Below are 16,398 nucleotides of genomic sequence, written 5' to 3' on the forward strand. Positions count from 1 at the left end.
GTGACTGTACTGAATACTTTAGGCAGCTGTAGCACAAAGTTAAGTATTTGTGTGTCTAAACATAGAAAAGCTACCATAAGAATATGGTATTATAATCTTATGGGACCACTGTTGTATTTGCAGTCTGTCATTGACTAAAATGATTTGTTGTTGTTGTTTTTGAAAGAGTCTTGCTCTGTCACCCAGACAGGAGTGCAATGACATGATCTCAGCTCACTGCAACCTCCACCTCCTAGGTTCAAACAATTCTCCTGCCTCAGCCTCCCAAGTAGCTGGGATTATAGGCATGTGCCACCATGTCCAGGTAATTTTTGTATTTTTAGTAGAGGAGGGATTTCACCTTGTTGGCCAGGCTGGTCTCAAACTCCTGACCTTGGGTGATCCACCCGCCTTGGCCTCCTAAAGTGCTGGGATTACAGGCATGAGCCATTGCGCCTGGCCTGACTAAAATGTTATGTGGTGCGTGACTATATCTGCCACACGTGGTTGTTGTGAGGATTAGACACAAGACTGGGATCAAGTGCCAGGTGTGGTGCAACCTATGTGGGTACTCAGTGAATGATTCCCTGTATGCTAATGGGGCACACACCTGTTAGGGTGTGGCAGGGCCTCTGGGGGTACAGGGATGACAGTTGGTTTAACTGCCAAAAAACAAACAGTAGAAAGAGTGAAAAATTACTTATTTTCTTAACCAAAAATTCTTGTTGTACTTAGTAATAGGGGTTGACAACTGCATTACTTTAAATCCGTCCATGTCTGTCTTTTGTTCTTTCTTTCTTCTAATTTTAGTACTGGGAAATTTGGTGCTTGTTTTATACCAGGACTCTGTAAGCAAAGTGATCTAACCTTGTATGCATCACGGCCTGGGCTCCGGCTGTGGAAGGCTGATGTCCACGGAACTGTTCAAGCCACATTTATCTTAAAAGATGCTTTTGCTGGGGAAGTCAAGCCTTTTGAACTGCACCCGCGTCTGGAATCCCCCAGCAGGGGAAGTTGCAGCTTACCTGAGAGGCACCTGGGGCTTGTTTCCTGTTTCTTTCAAGAAGGCTGGGTGTTGAGTTGGAATGAATATAGTATCTATCTCCTAGACACAGTCAACCAGGTAAGTGAAGGGATGCTGCCATATCTTTGGTGTCGGTAGGCAAGAGAAAGCTTCTCTATAGACTGTTCTGCTCGGGGCTCTCAGAATGCTAAAAAGAGCAGTATTAATTTACACTTTACTTTTCCTTTGGGCCAGTCAAGGAAATCAAATGAAGGTTTGGTAATTTTTATAGATTTGAAAAAAAATCTGGTTTTGACATTTAGGTCCAATTATCTGCCCAGAAATTATGTATGTTTTTTGTATGTAAGCACAAAATTAAACTTACTCTTTTTTTGGGGGAAACTGTGTCCTCCTCTGTCACCCAGGCTGGAGTACAGTGGCACGATCTCGGCTCACTGCAACCTCTGTCTCCTGGGTTCAAGTGATTCTTCTGCCTCAGCTTCCCGAGTAGCTGGAATTATAGGCACGTACCACCATGCCTGGCTAATTTTTTTGTATTTTTGGTAGAGACAGGGTTTCACCATGTTGACCAGGCTGGTCTCGAACTCCTGACCTCAAGTGATCCACCTGCCTCAGCCTCCGAAAGTGCTGGGATTACAGGCTTGAGTCATCATGCCTGGCCTTGTTTTTTGTTTTTTGGGTTTTTTTGAGACAGAGTTTCGCTCTTGTTGTCCAGGCTGGGGTATAATCCCATGATCTCGGCTCACTACAACCTCTGCCTTGCCTCCCAGGTCCAAGCAATTCTCCTGCCTCAGCCTCCTGAGTAGCTAGGATTACAGGCATGCACCACCACACCTGGCTAATTTTGTATTTTTAGTAGAGACAGGGTTTCTCCTTGTTGGTCAGGCTGGTCTCAAACTCCCAGCCTCAGGTGATCCACCCGTCTTGGCCTCCCACAGTGCTAGGATTACAGGTGTGAGCCACTGTGCCCAGCCTGGTCTTGTTCTTTATAATCTATTTGGATCATGTTTTTTCTGACTACCAAATTACTATGAGCACATACAGTGATAACTCAAATATGACAGAAGCAGTAGCAGAGGCCGGGCCCAGTGAGCCAAGATTGCACTCCAGCCTGGGTGGCAGAGCGAAACTCTATCTCAGAAACAGACAAACCAAAACCAGAAACAGTAGCAGAGAATTTCAGTCCCTGAGGAGGGCCTGCCCTCGGCGCGCTTTCCGTCCTGCTGTTTTACCCCTGCCTTCTTACTCAAGTGGAGCCACATCATTTTGCCACTTGTTTTTTTTCTGTTTGTTTGTTTTTGGTTTTTTATTCTGTTTTCTTTACTTAGCAACATATCTTGGGCAAATTTCCAACATCATTAAACTCATGGTAGGAAACAATTTCTGCTTAAATCAAGATGATAACAGGTCATCATTAGAGACAGATTTAGGAATTTTAAACAAAGTTGTTTAGATTCAGTTTCTCATTGTCTTAAGAGTAGAGCTCTTGCTCTTTTTAAAATAATCTCCCTATATAGGTACGGGGTTATAACTCGGGGGAAAAAAAGAGAGAGAGAAAAAAAATAATCTCCCTGCTTCACCCTCTCAGTTCCTCACCCCCAGACTCAGACCAGGCCCTGTCTTGTTCACATTCCTCCATTCTGAGCTCAGCAGGCCTCTGACAGATGACAGACACCCCATTCTCTCATAAGCAGAACCTCACTATAGAAAATAAAGGATTTTCGGTCAGGCATGGCTCATGCCTGTAATCTCAGCACTTTGGGAGGCCACGCCAGGTGGATCACCTGAGGTCAGGAGTTCAACCTGGCCAACATGGCAAAACCCCATTTCTACTAAAAATTACAAAAATTAGCCAAGCATGGTGGCATGCGCCTGTAGTCCCAGATACTTGGGAGACTGAAGCAGGGAGAATTGCATGAACCTGGGAGGCAGAGGTTGCAGTGAGCCGAGATCACGCCACTGCATTCCAGCCTGGGAAACAGAGTGAGACTCCATCCCAAAAAAAAAAAAAAAAGAAAGAAAATAAATGGTTTTCTTATGTGGTGTGTGTCAGCAGAAAATGAAATTCATCTCCTCATTGAAGCCTTCTTAATTATTATCAGCCATGCCTGGTAATACTGGTTTGGCAGAAAGAAAACTGGCCTGGGAGGGCAGGGGGCAGAACTAGACTCGACTCTTCTAGCCTGGTTCTGCCTTTAACCAGAGTCTCTTATCGGCCTGAGCCTGGTTTCCTTTCCTGTAAAATGGGGTGGGGGTGAAAGAAGCATTGACTTAGAGGGATCACCAACGTGCCTTTTAGCCTTGGGTTTGTTTATTTTGTAAGGGATATTTTGAAAGGTATCTTTGCACCCTTTCCTCAGTTACAGAGAACTTCTTTCCCTGGGTGCCTTTTGAACTTATGTGTGCTTATTAATTAGTAGCATCAAGATGCTGTGGCTTTTTCATCTGAGCACTTACCCAATGCTTTACCCAGCAGGTATAATTAACTTCATTTTATAGGCAGAGAAATGGAGATAGGGGACCGTCTGGGATAGATGTTGCAGTCACCCTTAGAGTCTAGACCGTCCAGTGACAGCGTGACTGGCAGCTTTCAGAAACAAATGTTCGTTGCAGCTGTCCATGAGTTATTTAAAATTAGCAAAGAACGTAGCCTCTCCTTATCTTCTACCACAGACTAGTCTCTTATTTGCACTGTTGACTGCAAAGCAAAGACTTCCTTTAAGTCAGTGTGGGCTCGGGATGTCCTGTGTTGTGTTGCCACCCGTTTTCAGATAATGCTGGAGGAACTCCCTTCCCTTCATGTGTTCATTTGAAACCCGTGAGTTGCGGTGCACACTGGCCTCTCCTGCAGGAGTGCACACAGCAGGGGGACCCAGATGTCTCAGCACGTTATTCCAGCCTAGGAGTGGGGCACCAAGCGAAGGTTTGGATGAGGTGCTGTGAACCCTGAGAGCCCTGGGCATTGCAGCGGAGGCGAGCGTGTCAGAGGCTGCTTCCCATGGAGGTGGCATCTGGAGAGAGCTGGAACTCCCCCAGCGAACAGAGACAGGAAAGGAATTCGAGCAGAAAGAGAAGCACATGCCAGACGCATGAGCCATGGAGGAACAGGGCTGAGACTGGCCTGGCAGGGCTGGTGCACCTGCAGTAGGGACAAGGGCAGGGTGGCATGTGGTTGGAGATGACTGAGGCCGCACCCTGCCAGGGGATGCCTCAGATCCCGCTTACCAATCTGTCAGATGTTACCTAACTTTGGATTGAATTACTCTAGGAGTTTTCAGAAAGTTGCCATAGTAAAGTGCAGTTATCATTTGACTGATTTCGACTCTCTCACATGCATTTTTATGCTTTGAGCTGTTACCATTGTTTAGTTTTGTGATTTTTTTTTTTTCTTTTTTTGGACAGGCCACAATTGCTGGTTTGGAAGGATCTGGTGATATTGTATCTGTTTCATGCACAGAAAATGAAATATTTTTCTTGAAAGGAGATAGGAACATTATAAGAATTTCAAGCAGGCCTGAAGGACTAACATCAATAGGTTTGTATTTATTATGAAATGTGCCATGTATATGATGGGAAGTACTATACTCTGTTGTTTGTAATTGTGGTTAATAACTGATCAAACTTACCACTGGGCCAGGCGCAGTGGCTCATGCCTGTAATCCCAGCACTTTCGGAGGCCGAGGTGGGTGGATCACTTAAGCTCGGGAATTCAAGACCAGCCTGGGCAACATGGTGAAACCCTGTCTCTACCAAAAATACAAAAAGTTAGCTGGGCCTGGTGGCGTGTGTCTGTGGTCCCAGCTACTCGGGAGGCTGAGGCGGCGCATCACTGGAGCCTGGAGGTGGAGGTTGCCGTGAGCCAAGATCACACCACTGCACTCCAGCCTGGGTGACAGAGTAAGACCCCATCTCAAAAACAAAACCAAAAACTTACTATTATTTTGCTAAACTGTTGCAACTTTATTTAAACATGGAGGATTTGGAGGCTTTTCTCTGATTCTTAAAATAATGTTTACAGTACATTTCCTGAAAGTTACCTACTTTAAGGCTTACACCAGATAGTCTCACATTTGATGGAGTTGCTTTCGTGGTTGTGGAAGATGGGGAGATTGAGAAAGGAGGAAGGAAAAATCAGAAACCACTTTACTGATCCCTGATCTCCGTCTGAGACAGTATGTGGGATTAATGCTCCAAAAGACATAGATTTGCATAAGATTTTAGAAGATTTAAATCTGGCATCTGGGACATGCTGTTTACCCTGAGCTCAGTTCTTCCTGGTAGGATGGTTTTTCTCTGTGCTTTTGACATTTTTTGGTAATTCATATAAGCCCAGATTTTAAGGAGCAAAGAATCCTAATATGTGTCCTCATGCAGACATCCACATGCTTTATATATTTGGGTTCCTCGGGGAACTTGTTCCTAATGCTGGCGGCAGCAGCCATGTGGACCCATCACCCTCCTCCTCACTGCCGTTACCTCTCACGTCAGAGAGGGCAAGCTGGGGTGAATACTCCAAAACATACTTTGTGTAAGAAGTGAATGAACTCTGACTCTTGAGTTTATGAGCTGGGGGCTCCTCAGACAGTGTAATCAAAGGGGCAGCATGGCTTTCAGGCAGCGTGGTGACTTGGAGCCACCAGGCTAAGCTCTAGACCTTTGCTGCCCACAGAACTTTCTGCAGTGATGAAAATCCTCTCATCTGCCCTGTCTGGTAGGCAGGCACTGTCCATGTGTGGCTGCTGAGTACTTTCAGTATGGCAAGTGCAGCTGAGGGGTGAATTTTAAATTGTGTTTAATTTTTTTTTTTTTTGAGATGGAGTCTTGCTCTGTATCCCAGGCTGGAGTGCACTGGAGCAGTCTCTGCTCACTGCAACCTCCACCCCCCAGGTTCAAGTGATTCTCCTGCCTTAGCCTCCTGAGTAGCTGGGATTACAGGTGTGCATCACCACACCCAGCTAATTTTTTGCATTTTAGTAGAGATGGGGTTTTACCATGTTGCCCAGGCTGGTCTCAAACTCCTGAGCTCAGGCAATCCGCCCACCTCAGCCTCCCGAAGTACTGGGATTACAGGCATAAGCCACTGCGCCTGGCCTAAATTTTGTTTAATTTTGATCAATTTGAATTTAAATAGTTACAAGTGGCTGGTGGCTGCCTATTGGACTGGGCAGCTCTAGGCAAGATCCACCATTAACTTGTGTAATCTTCAACAAGTTGCTTCAGAGCAGAGCTGCCCCTCCAGTTTCCGGTGCACACTCCATAGGCTACAGTCTGCCCCTAACACATGCCCTCAGTAGAATGGGGGTGCTTCAAGGGCAGGACTTCCTGTGTCTCATGGACTGCCATATCCCAGCAGTCAGCCCTGTGTCTGACACTCAGAGGATCCCTGATAATGAGAGGATGGCAAATGGATCAAAGTGGGCTGCGGTCTTGTGTTGAGGGTGCTGCAGCTGGGACTGCTCTGGCCTCATGCCCTGTGGTGTCATGTTGCAGGAAGGATGAGTCCACTGCAGTGGGAAGCTCACTGGCCCTTGGTGTCAGGACAGGGGACAGGGACTCACATGCCTGCTCCTTACTCTGCTGTCTACTTGCCTCGATGTTGACTGTATAGTAATGGACTTCTCTGTCTTGAGTTTGTTCTAATGGAAAATTACCTTTCCCTCTTTCCATTTCAAGAAATTTAATTATAGGTACACATATTTTTCAAATGCCCTTTGAATAATATTAAAGTATGTTCAAGGCATCGTCTTAAGTATGAAGTATAATTAAGCTGTTTTGTTATACACAGGCATCTCTCATTTATAAAGAATTTGTAAATGTAAGTGAGAAATGCTGTATTCTTGGTGGTATTTTTTTACTTTTTTTTTTTTTTGAGACAGGTCTCACTCTGTCTCGCAGGCTGGAGTGCAGTGGCATGATCTCAGCTCACTGCAACCTCCACCTCCCAAGTTCAAATGATTCTCCTACCTCAGCCTCCTGAGTAGCTGGGACTACAGGCATGCATCACAACACCCTGCTAATTTTTTGTATTTTGCTAGAGACGGGTTTTCACCATGTTGCCCAGGCTGGTCTTGAACTCCTGAGCTCAAGCAATCTCCCCACCTTGGCCTCCCAAAGTGTTGAGATTATAGGTTTGAGCCACCGCACCCAACCTGTCCTTACTATTGAGTTGCTTTAAAAAGACAGCTATGGTGAATTATTTTACTGATTTTAATATATGAGCTTCTTGGAGAACAAAAACTATTTCTTAGACTCCTTTGTGTGATTCTTTCAGTTTTGCTGGTTTCTATGAATTTAGAATCATTCAGTTCTTTAGCCGGCTGGCGCCTCTGTGACAACTGGTATTTAGGGCTCCCAGACATGTTAAGTGCACATCAGCTCTCTCGGATAACCAGTGGTAAAACCAGACTCTTCTTTCTCAGTGAGAGATGGTTTGGAGGTGTCCGGATGCTCAGAGCGAGTCCACGTGCAGCAAGCAGAGAAGCTGCCAGGGGCCACCATTTCTGAGACGAGGCTCAGAGGCTCTTCCGTGGCCAGCTCCGTGGCCAGTGAGCCAAGGAGCAGGAGCAGCTCACTCAACTCCACCGACAGTGGCTCTGGGCTCCTGCCCCCTGGGCTCCAGGCTGCCCCTGAGCTGGGCAAGGGCAGCCAGCCCCCCTCGCAAAGATTCAACGCCATCAGCTCAGAGGACTTTGACCAGGAGCTTGTCGTGAAGCCTATCAAAGTGAAAAGAAAGAAGAAGAAGAAGAAGACAGGTACCCTCTGTAGCTGGCACATACCCACCTGGGGGCAGTCTTTCCAGATTCTCTGGGAATGCCACTGCTCACTGAGTGAGCACTGGCCCATTCATCCAAAAGCAAAGAACATACACATTTCTTCCCCAAAGGAGCTTTACTGCAAAATACTTCACACATTAACAGAAAATGCACACACACACTGGAAGGTCTAAATGATGACAGAACATATACCTGTGTACTCACCACCCTGTTTAAAGGATCTTGGTGTTGTACTTTTCAATATTTAAATTAAAATGTTGGCTTATCCGTGTATACCATTGATTAAACCAGAGATTCTGTGAGACTGGGTGGAAAGTCGTGGAAACAGAAGATCTGTGCTGGTAAATAGTTGGGACATTTTATGTTTAGTGTTGAATATGTTACCAATTATGGGATTTAACATGGAATATTTTTCTTTTTTCAACATTTATTTTAAATACAGGGGGTTCATGCACAAGTTTGTTACATGGGTACACAGCACCCAGTGAGCACAGTACCCAGTAGGTGGTGGTTTTGGCCCTGCCTCCTCCTCCTCCTCCCGCTCTGGTAGTGAGCACAGTACCCAGTAGGTGGTGGTTTTGGCCCTGCCTCCTCCTCCTCTCCCGCTCTGGTAGTGAGCACAGTACCCAGTAGGTGGTGGTTTTGGCCCTGCCTCCTCCTCCTCTCCCGCTCTGGTAGTGAGCACAGTACCCAGTAGGTGGTGGTTTTGGCCCTGCCTCCTCCTCCTCTCCCGCTCTGGTAGTGAGCACAGTACCCAGTAGGTGGTTTTGGCCCTGCCTCCTCCTCCTCTCCTGCTCTGGTAGTGAGCACAGTACCCAGTAGGTGGTGGTTTTGGCCCTGCCTCCTCCTCCTCTCCCGCTCTGGTAGTGAGCACAGTACCCAGTAGGTGGTGGTTTTGGCCCTGCCTCCTCCTCCTCTCCTGCTTTGGCAGTTCACATTGTCTGCCTTTCCCACGTTTATGTCCATGTGTCCTCAGTGCTTGACTCCCACTTCTAAGTCAGAACATGCAGTATTTGATTTTCTGTTTATACATTAATTGTTTAGGATTATGGCCTGCAGTTCCATCCATGTTGCTGTAAAGGACAGGATTTCATTCTTTATTTTTATTGATTTATTTATTTTTTGAGACAGAGTTTCACTGTTGTTGCCCAGGCTGGAGTGCAGTGGCACGATCTCAGCTCACTGCAACCTCCACCTCCCAGGTTCAAGCGATTCTCCTGCCTCAGCTTCTTGAGTAGCTGGGATTACAGTTGCCTGCCACCATGCCCAGCTAATTTTTTGTATTTTTAGTGGAGATGGGGTTTCACCATATTGGCCAGGCTGGTCTTAAACTCCTGACCTCAGGTGATTCACCCACCTTGGCCTCCCAAAGTACTGGGATTACAGGCGTGAGCCACCGTGCTTGGCCTGGATTTCATTCTTTGTTATGACTATGTAACGCTGAATTTTTTTAAAACCTTTTACTCCTTGGTGCCTGTTGGTCCTCTCTAGCTAAAGATGATTGCAGGCCGGGCGCGGTGGCTCACGCCTGTAATCCCAGCACTTTGGGAGGCCAAGGTGGGTGGATCACGAGGACAGGAGATCAAGACCATCCTGGCCAACATGGTGAAACCCCGACTCTACTAAAATACAAAAAAACTTGCCGGGCGTGGTGGTGCACGCCTGTAGTCCCAGCTACTCGGGAGGCTGAGGCAGGAGAATCACTTGAACCTGGGAGGTGGAAGTTGCAGTGAGCTGAGATCGCGCCACTGCACTCCAGCCTGGGTGACAGAGCAAGACTCCATCTCAAAAAAAAGATGACTGCAATATTGAAGGAAATGTTATTAGATATTTAAACATTTTAATAGTTATAAGGAATTGGTTTGTGACCCAGGTGAGCATCTCAGTTTGTCCCCTGGTTTTTCTTAGCTGGTATTTCTTGAGTGAGACCTCAAACCCATGGGTGCATACAGTACTTGCATGCATAGAAAGCATCTCGTTGTTGGGATTATTTGTACTTAAGAGGTTTTTTCTTCATTCACTAAATATTCTTTATTAAAAATATTTTTTCTTAAGCCAAAAATACATTTGCGAATTAGTCTCTTACTATTCATGTAGAACCGTGCCTTATTTTGAATGTTCTTATTCTGAATTAGAAGGTGGAAGCAGGAGCACCTGTCACAGCTCCCTGGAATCGACACCCTGCTCCGAGTTTCCTGGGGACAGTCCCCAGTCCTTGTCCATGACCTCAAGTGTCCTGGGCAGTAGCGTGGATCTGTTAAGTGCAGGGTCTCCAGACCAGGAAGTCAGCTTCAGTGGTGAGGTGAATGGTGTCCCGCGGGAAAATACTGACTCCAAAACGTTTAATATCCTGGAGGTGCTAGAATCTGTGCCTGATTCACTGGCTGAGGAACATGCCGTTAAAACGGAAATGCCACACTGTCACCACGCACATGGGCGGGAGCTGCTCAATGGAGTGCCAAATTCACCCTTGCTCCCGGGAGAAGATGTGGGAGGCAGCGATGTCACAGGACTTGGGGATGAGCCTTGTCCTGCAGACGATGGACCAAATAGCTCACAGTTACCCTTCCAAGAACTGGACAGCTCTCCTGGGGCACATGATGGGGAAGACATCCAACCTACTGGCTCCCAAAGCACTCTTTGTGAAGCCCCGCTCCTGAACTCGCTCATGGTGCCTTCCAGCCTCAGCTGGGCCGCAAGTGCTGAGCAGTGGCTGCCTGGGACCGGAGCTGATGAAGGCAGTCCTGTGGAGTCCAGCCAAGAACAGAATGTCCTGTCCAGCATGGGGGCCTCTGGCCACCTCAGCGCAAATCTCTGGCATGCTGTCACTGATGATGACACAGATCAGAAAGAAACACCCATTTCTGAACGTGACTTGGGGCGTGTGGGAGGACAGTTGACTCCAGTCTCTGCCTTGGCGGCCAGCACTCACAAGCCTTGGCTTGAGCAGCTTCCACGGGATCAGGTATTGACATCCAGTGATGAGGAGGACATCTATGCCCATGGGCTTCCTTCTTCATCCTCAGAGACGAGTGTGACAGAGCTTGGACCTAGTCGCTCCCAGCAGGACCTGAGCCGGCCAGGTGCAGATGATGCCGGGCTGCTCAAGTCAGATCAGGTATGTGGGCTCAGATGGTGGGAAATGTATAATAAAGCTTCTTTCTTAAGGGTAGTAATTGGCAAGACTGATTATTTTCCTTATGGAAAGAAATTCTATTCCTACTGCGAATTCCATAGGCCACGTTCAAGTCTGGGTTTCAAGGGATTTCCAGCACAGGGACTGTGAGTGGCTTGAGCTACTTCTGACCTGTTGTACCCTGCTCAGTCGCCTGCCTCCTGACCAACGTGGCGTCTTACCCCACAAGCGCAGGTTCGAGTAGGCACTTACTGTTAGCCATCGTAGGGCAGGACTGAATCGGCCTGGGGCCATCTCAGAAAACCAGTGGGCAGAGGACTGTCCACTCGTGGAGCAGAGAAAACTCTGAGCGGTTTGGAGGCAGGGACTCTTCCGTCCTCCTCCTCAGACCTCTTCAAGGAACCATCTGCAAGAGCATGGCCATTTCCAGAACTTCTGTCTCCTCAGCCTCCAGACTGTGGCCCCAGGGCTCCGCTGCAAGCTGCGGGAAGCGTTTTGGAGTAACCAGTCTTTGTAGGTCCACCCAGCGCACGTAATTAGGAGATGATTTTTAACTGTCCTTGAGCATTTTATATTAAAAGTGATTTTTTAAAAAGCACCTACTTTCCTTAGCAAGTAACTATTACTAGATGTATCTGGTTTCAGAACTAACTGTACTGTCATGTCTCCTGCTGACTGTAGATGTGAGGTATGAATTATGGCTGTGCACTTACAGCTACATGTGCTCCCCACCGTGTACACTGAATTCTCTCGGTGCTACAGTGTGACGCTTGATCAGTGGTTACCATGTGCAGGCATCCTGCGAAGCACTTTACAGGTTCAACTCGTTTACTTCTCTGAACACAAACTACGCAATAGGCACTCTCCTTGTCCCCCTTTTACAGAGGAGGAAACGGAAGCGCAGAATAGCTGGACAGCTTGCACAGGTCATATAGCAAGTGAAGGGTGGCCCACAGGACCCCCTCGCTCGTCCTCTGTGCTGTCATGCCCCAGAAGTGAAATGTGCTGCTTACTTGTTTTGAGACAGAATGCCAAAAGGCTTTTTTTTTTTTAAACAGGGTCTTACTCTGTCACCCAGGATGGAGCGCGGTGGCACAGTCATGGCTCATTGTAGCCTCAACCTCCCTAGGCTGAAGCGATCCTCCTGTCTCAGCTTCCTGAGTCACTGGGATATAGGCATGTGCCACCACGCCCAGCTAATCTTTGTATTTTTTTTTTTTTTTCTGAGACAGAGTCTCACTCTGTCACCCAGGCTGGTAATTTTTGTGTTTTTTAAAGAGAAGGGGTTTTGCCATATTGGCCAGATTTGTTGCGAACTCCGGAGCTCAAGCAGTCTGCCCACCTCAGCCTCCCAAAGTGCTGGGATTACAGGTGTGAGCTGCTGTGCCCAGACAAGGGTGGCCTTTTCTTCAGTCATTCGGCATTTATCTTTTCAACCCGGTGGTTCCTGAGTGGCCTTGACTGTCAGTCTCTGTGTTTGTGCTGGGGACCACAGTGCAAATGGTAGCTAGTTGTGGATTCCATCTTCCTGAGCCTCAGAGTCTTGAGGGGGAGCCAGGTACATGTTCACATCCTCACAGTTGAGTGGGACTCAGGTGAAGGTGCTGAGCCAAGTGCAGGGCTGTAGGAAGCCCCAGCAGCGTGGCCCCCTAATGACTGGGCGTTAGCCAGGCAGACTACCTGTAGGGTGGAGTATTGGAATTCTAGGCCAGAAATTCGGGAAAGCCCTTACTTAGGTGACAGGGATCCTGGCCCTTTGAGCCCCTGACCCTCTAATTTCCTCCCTTCCTCATCCCACTCCAGGTAGCTGGAAAGCCAAGAAATTTTATGGTGTATTTTTTTGGGGGGAGGGGTGGAGGTAAGTCTTGCCATGGTAAGCAGGGCTAGATTGAGAAGAGTTGGACCTCATTCTCTTTGAAGTACTTAACTTCTATGTGGGTATCTGTACAAATATATTTATTTCCTTTGCAATTATTGAAAACTGTTAAAGACTTTATTTAGTTTTGATTTTTAAAAGAACCCTGGCAAGGCTGGGCGTGATGGCTCATGCCTATCATCCCAGCACTTTGGGAGGCCAGGGTGGACGAATCACCTCAGGTCAGGAGTTCGAGACCAGCCTGGCCAACATGGCAAAACCCCATCTCTACTAAAAAGACAAAAATTAGCTGGGCATGGTGGTGGACACCTATAATCCCAACTACTTGGGAGGTTGAAGCAGGAGAATTGCAGTCAGCCGAGATTGCGCCACTGCACTCCATCCAGCCTGGGTAACAGAGTACGACTCCATCTCGAAAAGAAAAAAAAAAGAGGGGGCGCATCAGCTGACGCCTGTAATCCCAGCACTTTGGGAAGCCAAGGCCCGGCGGATCACCTGAGGTCGGGAGTTTGAGACCAGCCTGACCAACATGGAGAAACCCTGTTTCTACTAAAAATGCAAAAATTAGCTCGGTGTGGTGGTGCATGCCGGTAATCCCAGCTACTTGGGAGGCTGAGGCAGGAGAATCACTCAAACCCAGGAGGCGGAGGTTGCAGTGAGCTGAGATCACGCCATTGCACTCCAGCCTGGGCAACAAGAGCAAAACTCCATCTCAAAAAAAAAAAAAAAAAAAAGAAAAGAAAATATGGTAGAAAAAAAGACAGTGGTAGTGCCACGTCTCCAATGCATCTGTAATGATTAGACCATAGAACATGGACTTGCATGCAGATATTGAAGAACCTGGCTCTTTGCATATGGTGAGGTGCGCCTGCAGAATAAAAGTAGCTCCTTTGTAACGTGATGTGATGCCCTAAGTGTTACAGAGGTGTTAGAACAGGAGAAGTGTCTTCCAGGGACGCCAGGGAGTCTCTGTAGGGAGACAGCAGCACACGTCTCAGAACGTTTGTGGTAGAGGGGTGTCCAAAGGTAGCGGGGGTTGAGGGGAGGTTTGGCTTGGCTTCTTGCTGACCCTTTTACTGTCTTGTGTTAATGATACCCACTCACCTTTCTTACTGACGACAGTAAGCCAGGGGTGGCTGTGTCCTCTGCCACAGACTTCACTGGCTCTGCCCTTGTTAGTTTGCAGAAAGCTGGATGGGCTACTCGGGTCCTGGCTATGGCATCCTCAGCTTGGTGGTCTCCGAGAAGTATATCTGGTGCCTGGACTACAAAGGCGGCCTGTTCTGCAGTGCCTTGCCGGGCGCTGGGCTGCGCTGGCAGAAGTTTGAAGATGCTGTCCAGCAGGTGGCAGTCTCGCCCTCAGGTTTGCCCCCACGCTCCCTGCTCTCGCTCCCCATTCCTGGGTGCAGACATCTTAGCACAGGGCTCCCCTGAGCATTCACCAAGTTTGCCTCTTCCGAAAGGTTTGATGGGCTTTCCTCCAAAGAACGTGAACTGCCGCATTGGATGTCAATTCACAGTGTGAATGGGTGTTCAGTTTGAGTTTTTGTTTTCTTTATTAACTGCAACGGTAACCTCTGATGATAGTTTTGTAAGCTAGTAAGCTAGATAGAAAGTTTGAAATTTGAGGGATTTTTTAGGATATTAATATACTATTTATAAAAATAATATGTTTCTCTTTGTCAGCGTTGCTTTAAAGCAACCGAACCACGAAGGCGGGCCTGTGGGTATGTTGGATATATTCCAATTATTTAGCTTCCTCTTTAGAAATTCTGTTTTAATGAGTTCTCTGCTCTGGGTGAACAGTCTACTCCTTGACTCTGAAAGGAAAGTCCATTCATTCTTTCGTGCTGCTGTTAGGTCACTGGTGGTGACTGGGAGCCAGTGCTTCCTGAACGAGGTTCTCCTGGGCTGGAAGACCTCCCTTATCTGCGTGGAATCATTTGCTTGTTTTTCTTAAGGTTGTGTTGGCCACATCAGCACCTCCGCCGGTGGGGGTGCTTTTGCCTTGAACCAGCCCGGTTTATTGTCAGGACGTGGGAATAGAAGTCAGAACAAAGTCGAGTCTATGACTTGGGACCTGTCTGTCCTCTGTAACTTCACTGTGTTTCCACATGAATTTCCCTTAAATCTCCCTGGTCTTTGTCACTGTTTAAAATATTAGTTTGTTCCGCGTTGTTTTGCTTGCTTGCTTTCACTGCTTGTTTGAAAATATGTTTCTTTAGAGACTGGCTAGCGACCCACTCCACAAGCTGGCATTGCACAGTGGTGCATTTTAACTTATTTCTTGTTGCTGTCATTTACTGTCAGGTTTGTCTCCTTAGCCTTTTAGGACGTTGGTTCTACTCCTGATTACGTTAGTTACTTGTATTCCCAGGCCCTTTGGTCCCTCACTGTGCTAGTGGGAACTCTCCATCTCCACGAGATTCACGTGCTCAGCTGAGGTGTCGTTCAGGGCTCAGGCCCATGTCCTTGGTGGGTGGCAGAGCCCTTGTGCCGGGGATACCACAGGCAAAGATGCCCAGCAGGCCTTCTGGTCCAGCCCAGGCGATGCGCGGTGATTGCCGGTGGCCCCTCACCTTGCCTGTGTCGGCCTGCACCAGGCCTCTACCTGCAGTGCTGTCCTGCCTTCCCTTTCCTCTCTCCTCCTTCGTCTCTTCATCAGAATCCCCTTCGCAGTGAAAACAGGCTGACTCAGCACGAGCATGTTCTTTCTGTGAATCCTTTCCATTCAGCTTGTCCAGAACTGATCCCTCCCTTTGCATCCCTAAAGGACTTGTTCAGCCTCTCCTAGAGCACTGGTTGTGTCTCAAGATGTTTATTTGGGGACTTATCAAACCTAATAATGTCATCAGTGTTTCTCCCCCGTGTGAGGAGCACCTGCCATGTGCCCAGCTCTGTGACCATGCAGTTGGTCTGCTCCCACCGCCAGTCTGTAGCGCAGCCCTGTTGGGGGAGATGATCCCCATTGCCCAGGAGGAAAGTGGAGCTAGGAGGTGGGCAGGGACATGGAGCCTGAAGCCACACAGCCACTGAGTGGTGGCCAAGGGCCCAAACCTGGGTCTGGTGGCCTCTTTCCCCACTTAGGGGGACAGAACAGGATGCGTTTTAGAAACCTTTCTCCCCTCAATGCCCAGCATGAAGCCTTTTGTGTAGAAATATATTCTAGTATTAATTGGACAGTGAATAGAATTTTTATTTCCATAGGAACCCTGCTCTGGAAGATTGAACAGAAATCTAACCGGGCTTTTGCTTGTGGGAAAGTCACCATCAAGGGGAAGCGGCACTGGTATGAAGCCCTGCCCCAGGCGGTGTTTGTGGCCCTGAGCGATGACACGGCCTGGATCATCAGGACAAGCGGGGACCTGTACTTGCAGACAGGTAACTGTGGGCTGTGCTCAGGGGCCTGCTGGCTCTGCCGTCACTTTCTCTGCTGCATCCTGCTTTGCCAGTAACATGCTTACAACTATCACTGTGATTAAGAGGCTAAAAATCCATTCGAATTAAGACACTTCTGGGAAGAGAGTATTTGCCACTTGGTGTGTATTACCAGTTTGCTGCTATTGACACAGACTCAACCTGGGACAGATTTAGGGCAAGAATGAAAAGG

At 47.8% G+C, this 16,398-nt stretch overlaps 1 protein-coding gene across 6 annotated transcripts in view; it reads left to right on the forward strand.

Moving 5' to 3' along the window:
• The window catches only part of TECPR2 (tectonin beta-propeller repeat containing 2), a 131,798-nt gene that overhangs the window by 59,107 nt on the left and 56,293 nt on the right, over positions 1-16,398 (forward strand). For 5 of the 6 annotated variants that reach the window (XM_064375227.1, XM_064375225.1, XM_064375226.1 and 2 more), the window contains 6 exons: positions 790-1,102; positions 4,406-4,538; positions 7,423-7,755; positions 9,912-10,894; positions 13,968-14,151; positions 15,996-16,169. In XM_064375227.1, coding sequence (XP_064231297.1) covers positions 790-1,102; positions 4,406-4,538; positions 7,423-7,755; positions 9,912-10,894; positions 13,968-14,151; positions 15,996-16,169 — 2,120 coding nt within the window. The remainder of the gene's footprint in view (positions 1-789; positions 1,103-4,405; positions 4,539-7,422; positions 7,756-9,911; positions 10,895-13,967; positions 14,152-15,995; positions 16,170-16,398) is intronic. The other variant, XM_064375230.1, reaches the window with a different exon arrangement.

The sequence above is a fragment of the Aotus nancymaae genome, unplaced genomic scaffold, assembly GCF_030222135.1.
Source record: "Aotus nancymaae isolate 86718 unplaced genomic scaffold, 86718_ANA_hifiasm-v0.15.2.pri h1tg000011l, whole genome shotgun sequence".
Classification (NCBI taxonomy): domain Eukaryota; kingdom Metazoa; phylum Chordata; class Mammalia; order Primates; family Aotidae; genus Aotus; species Aotus nancymaae.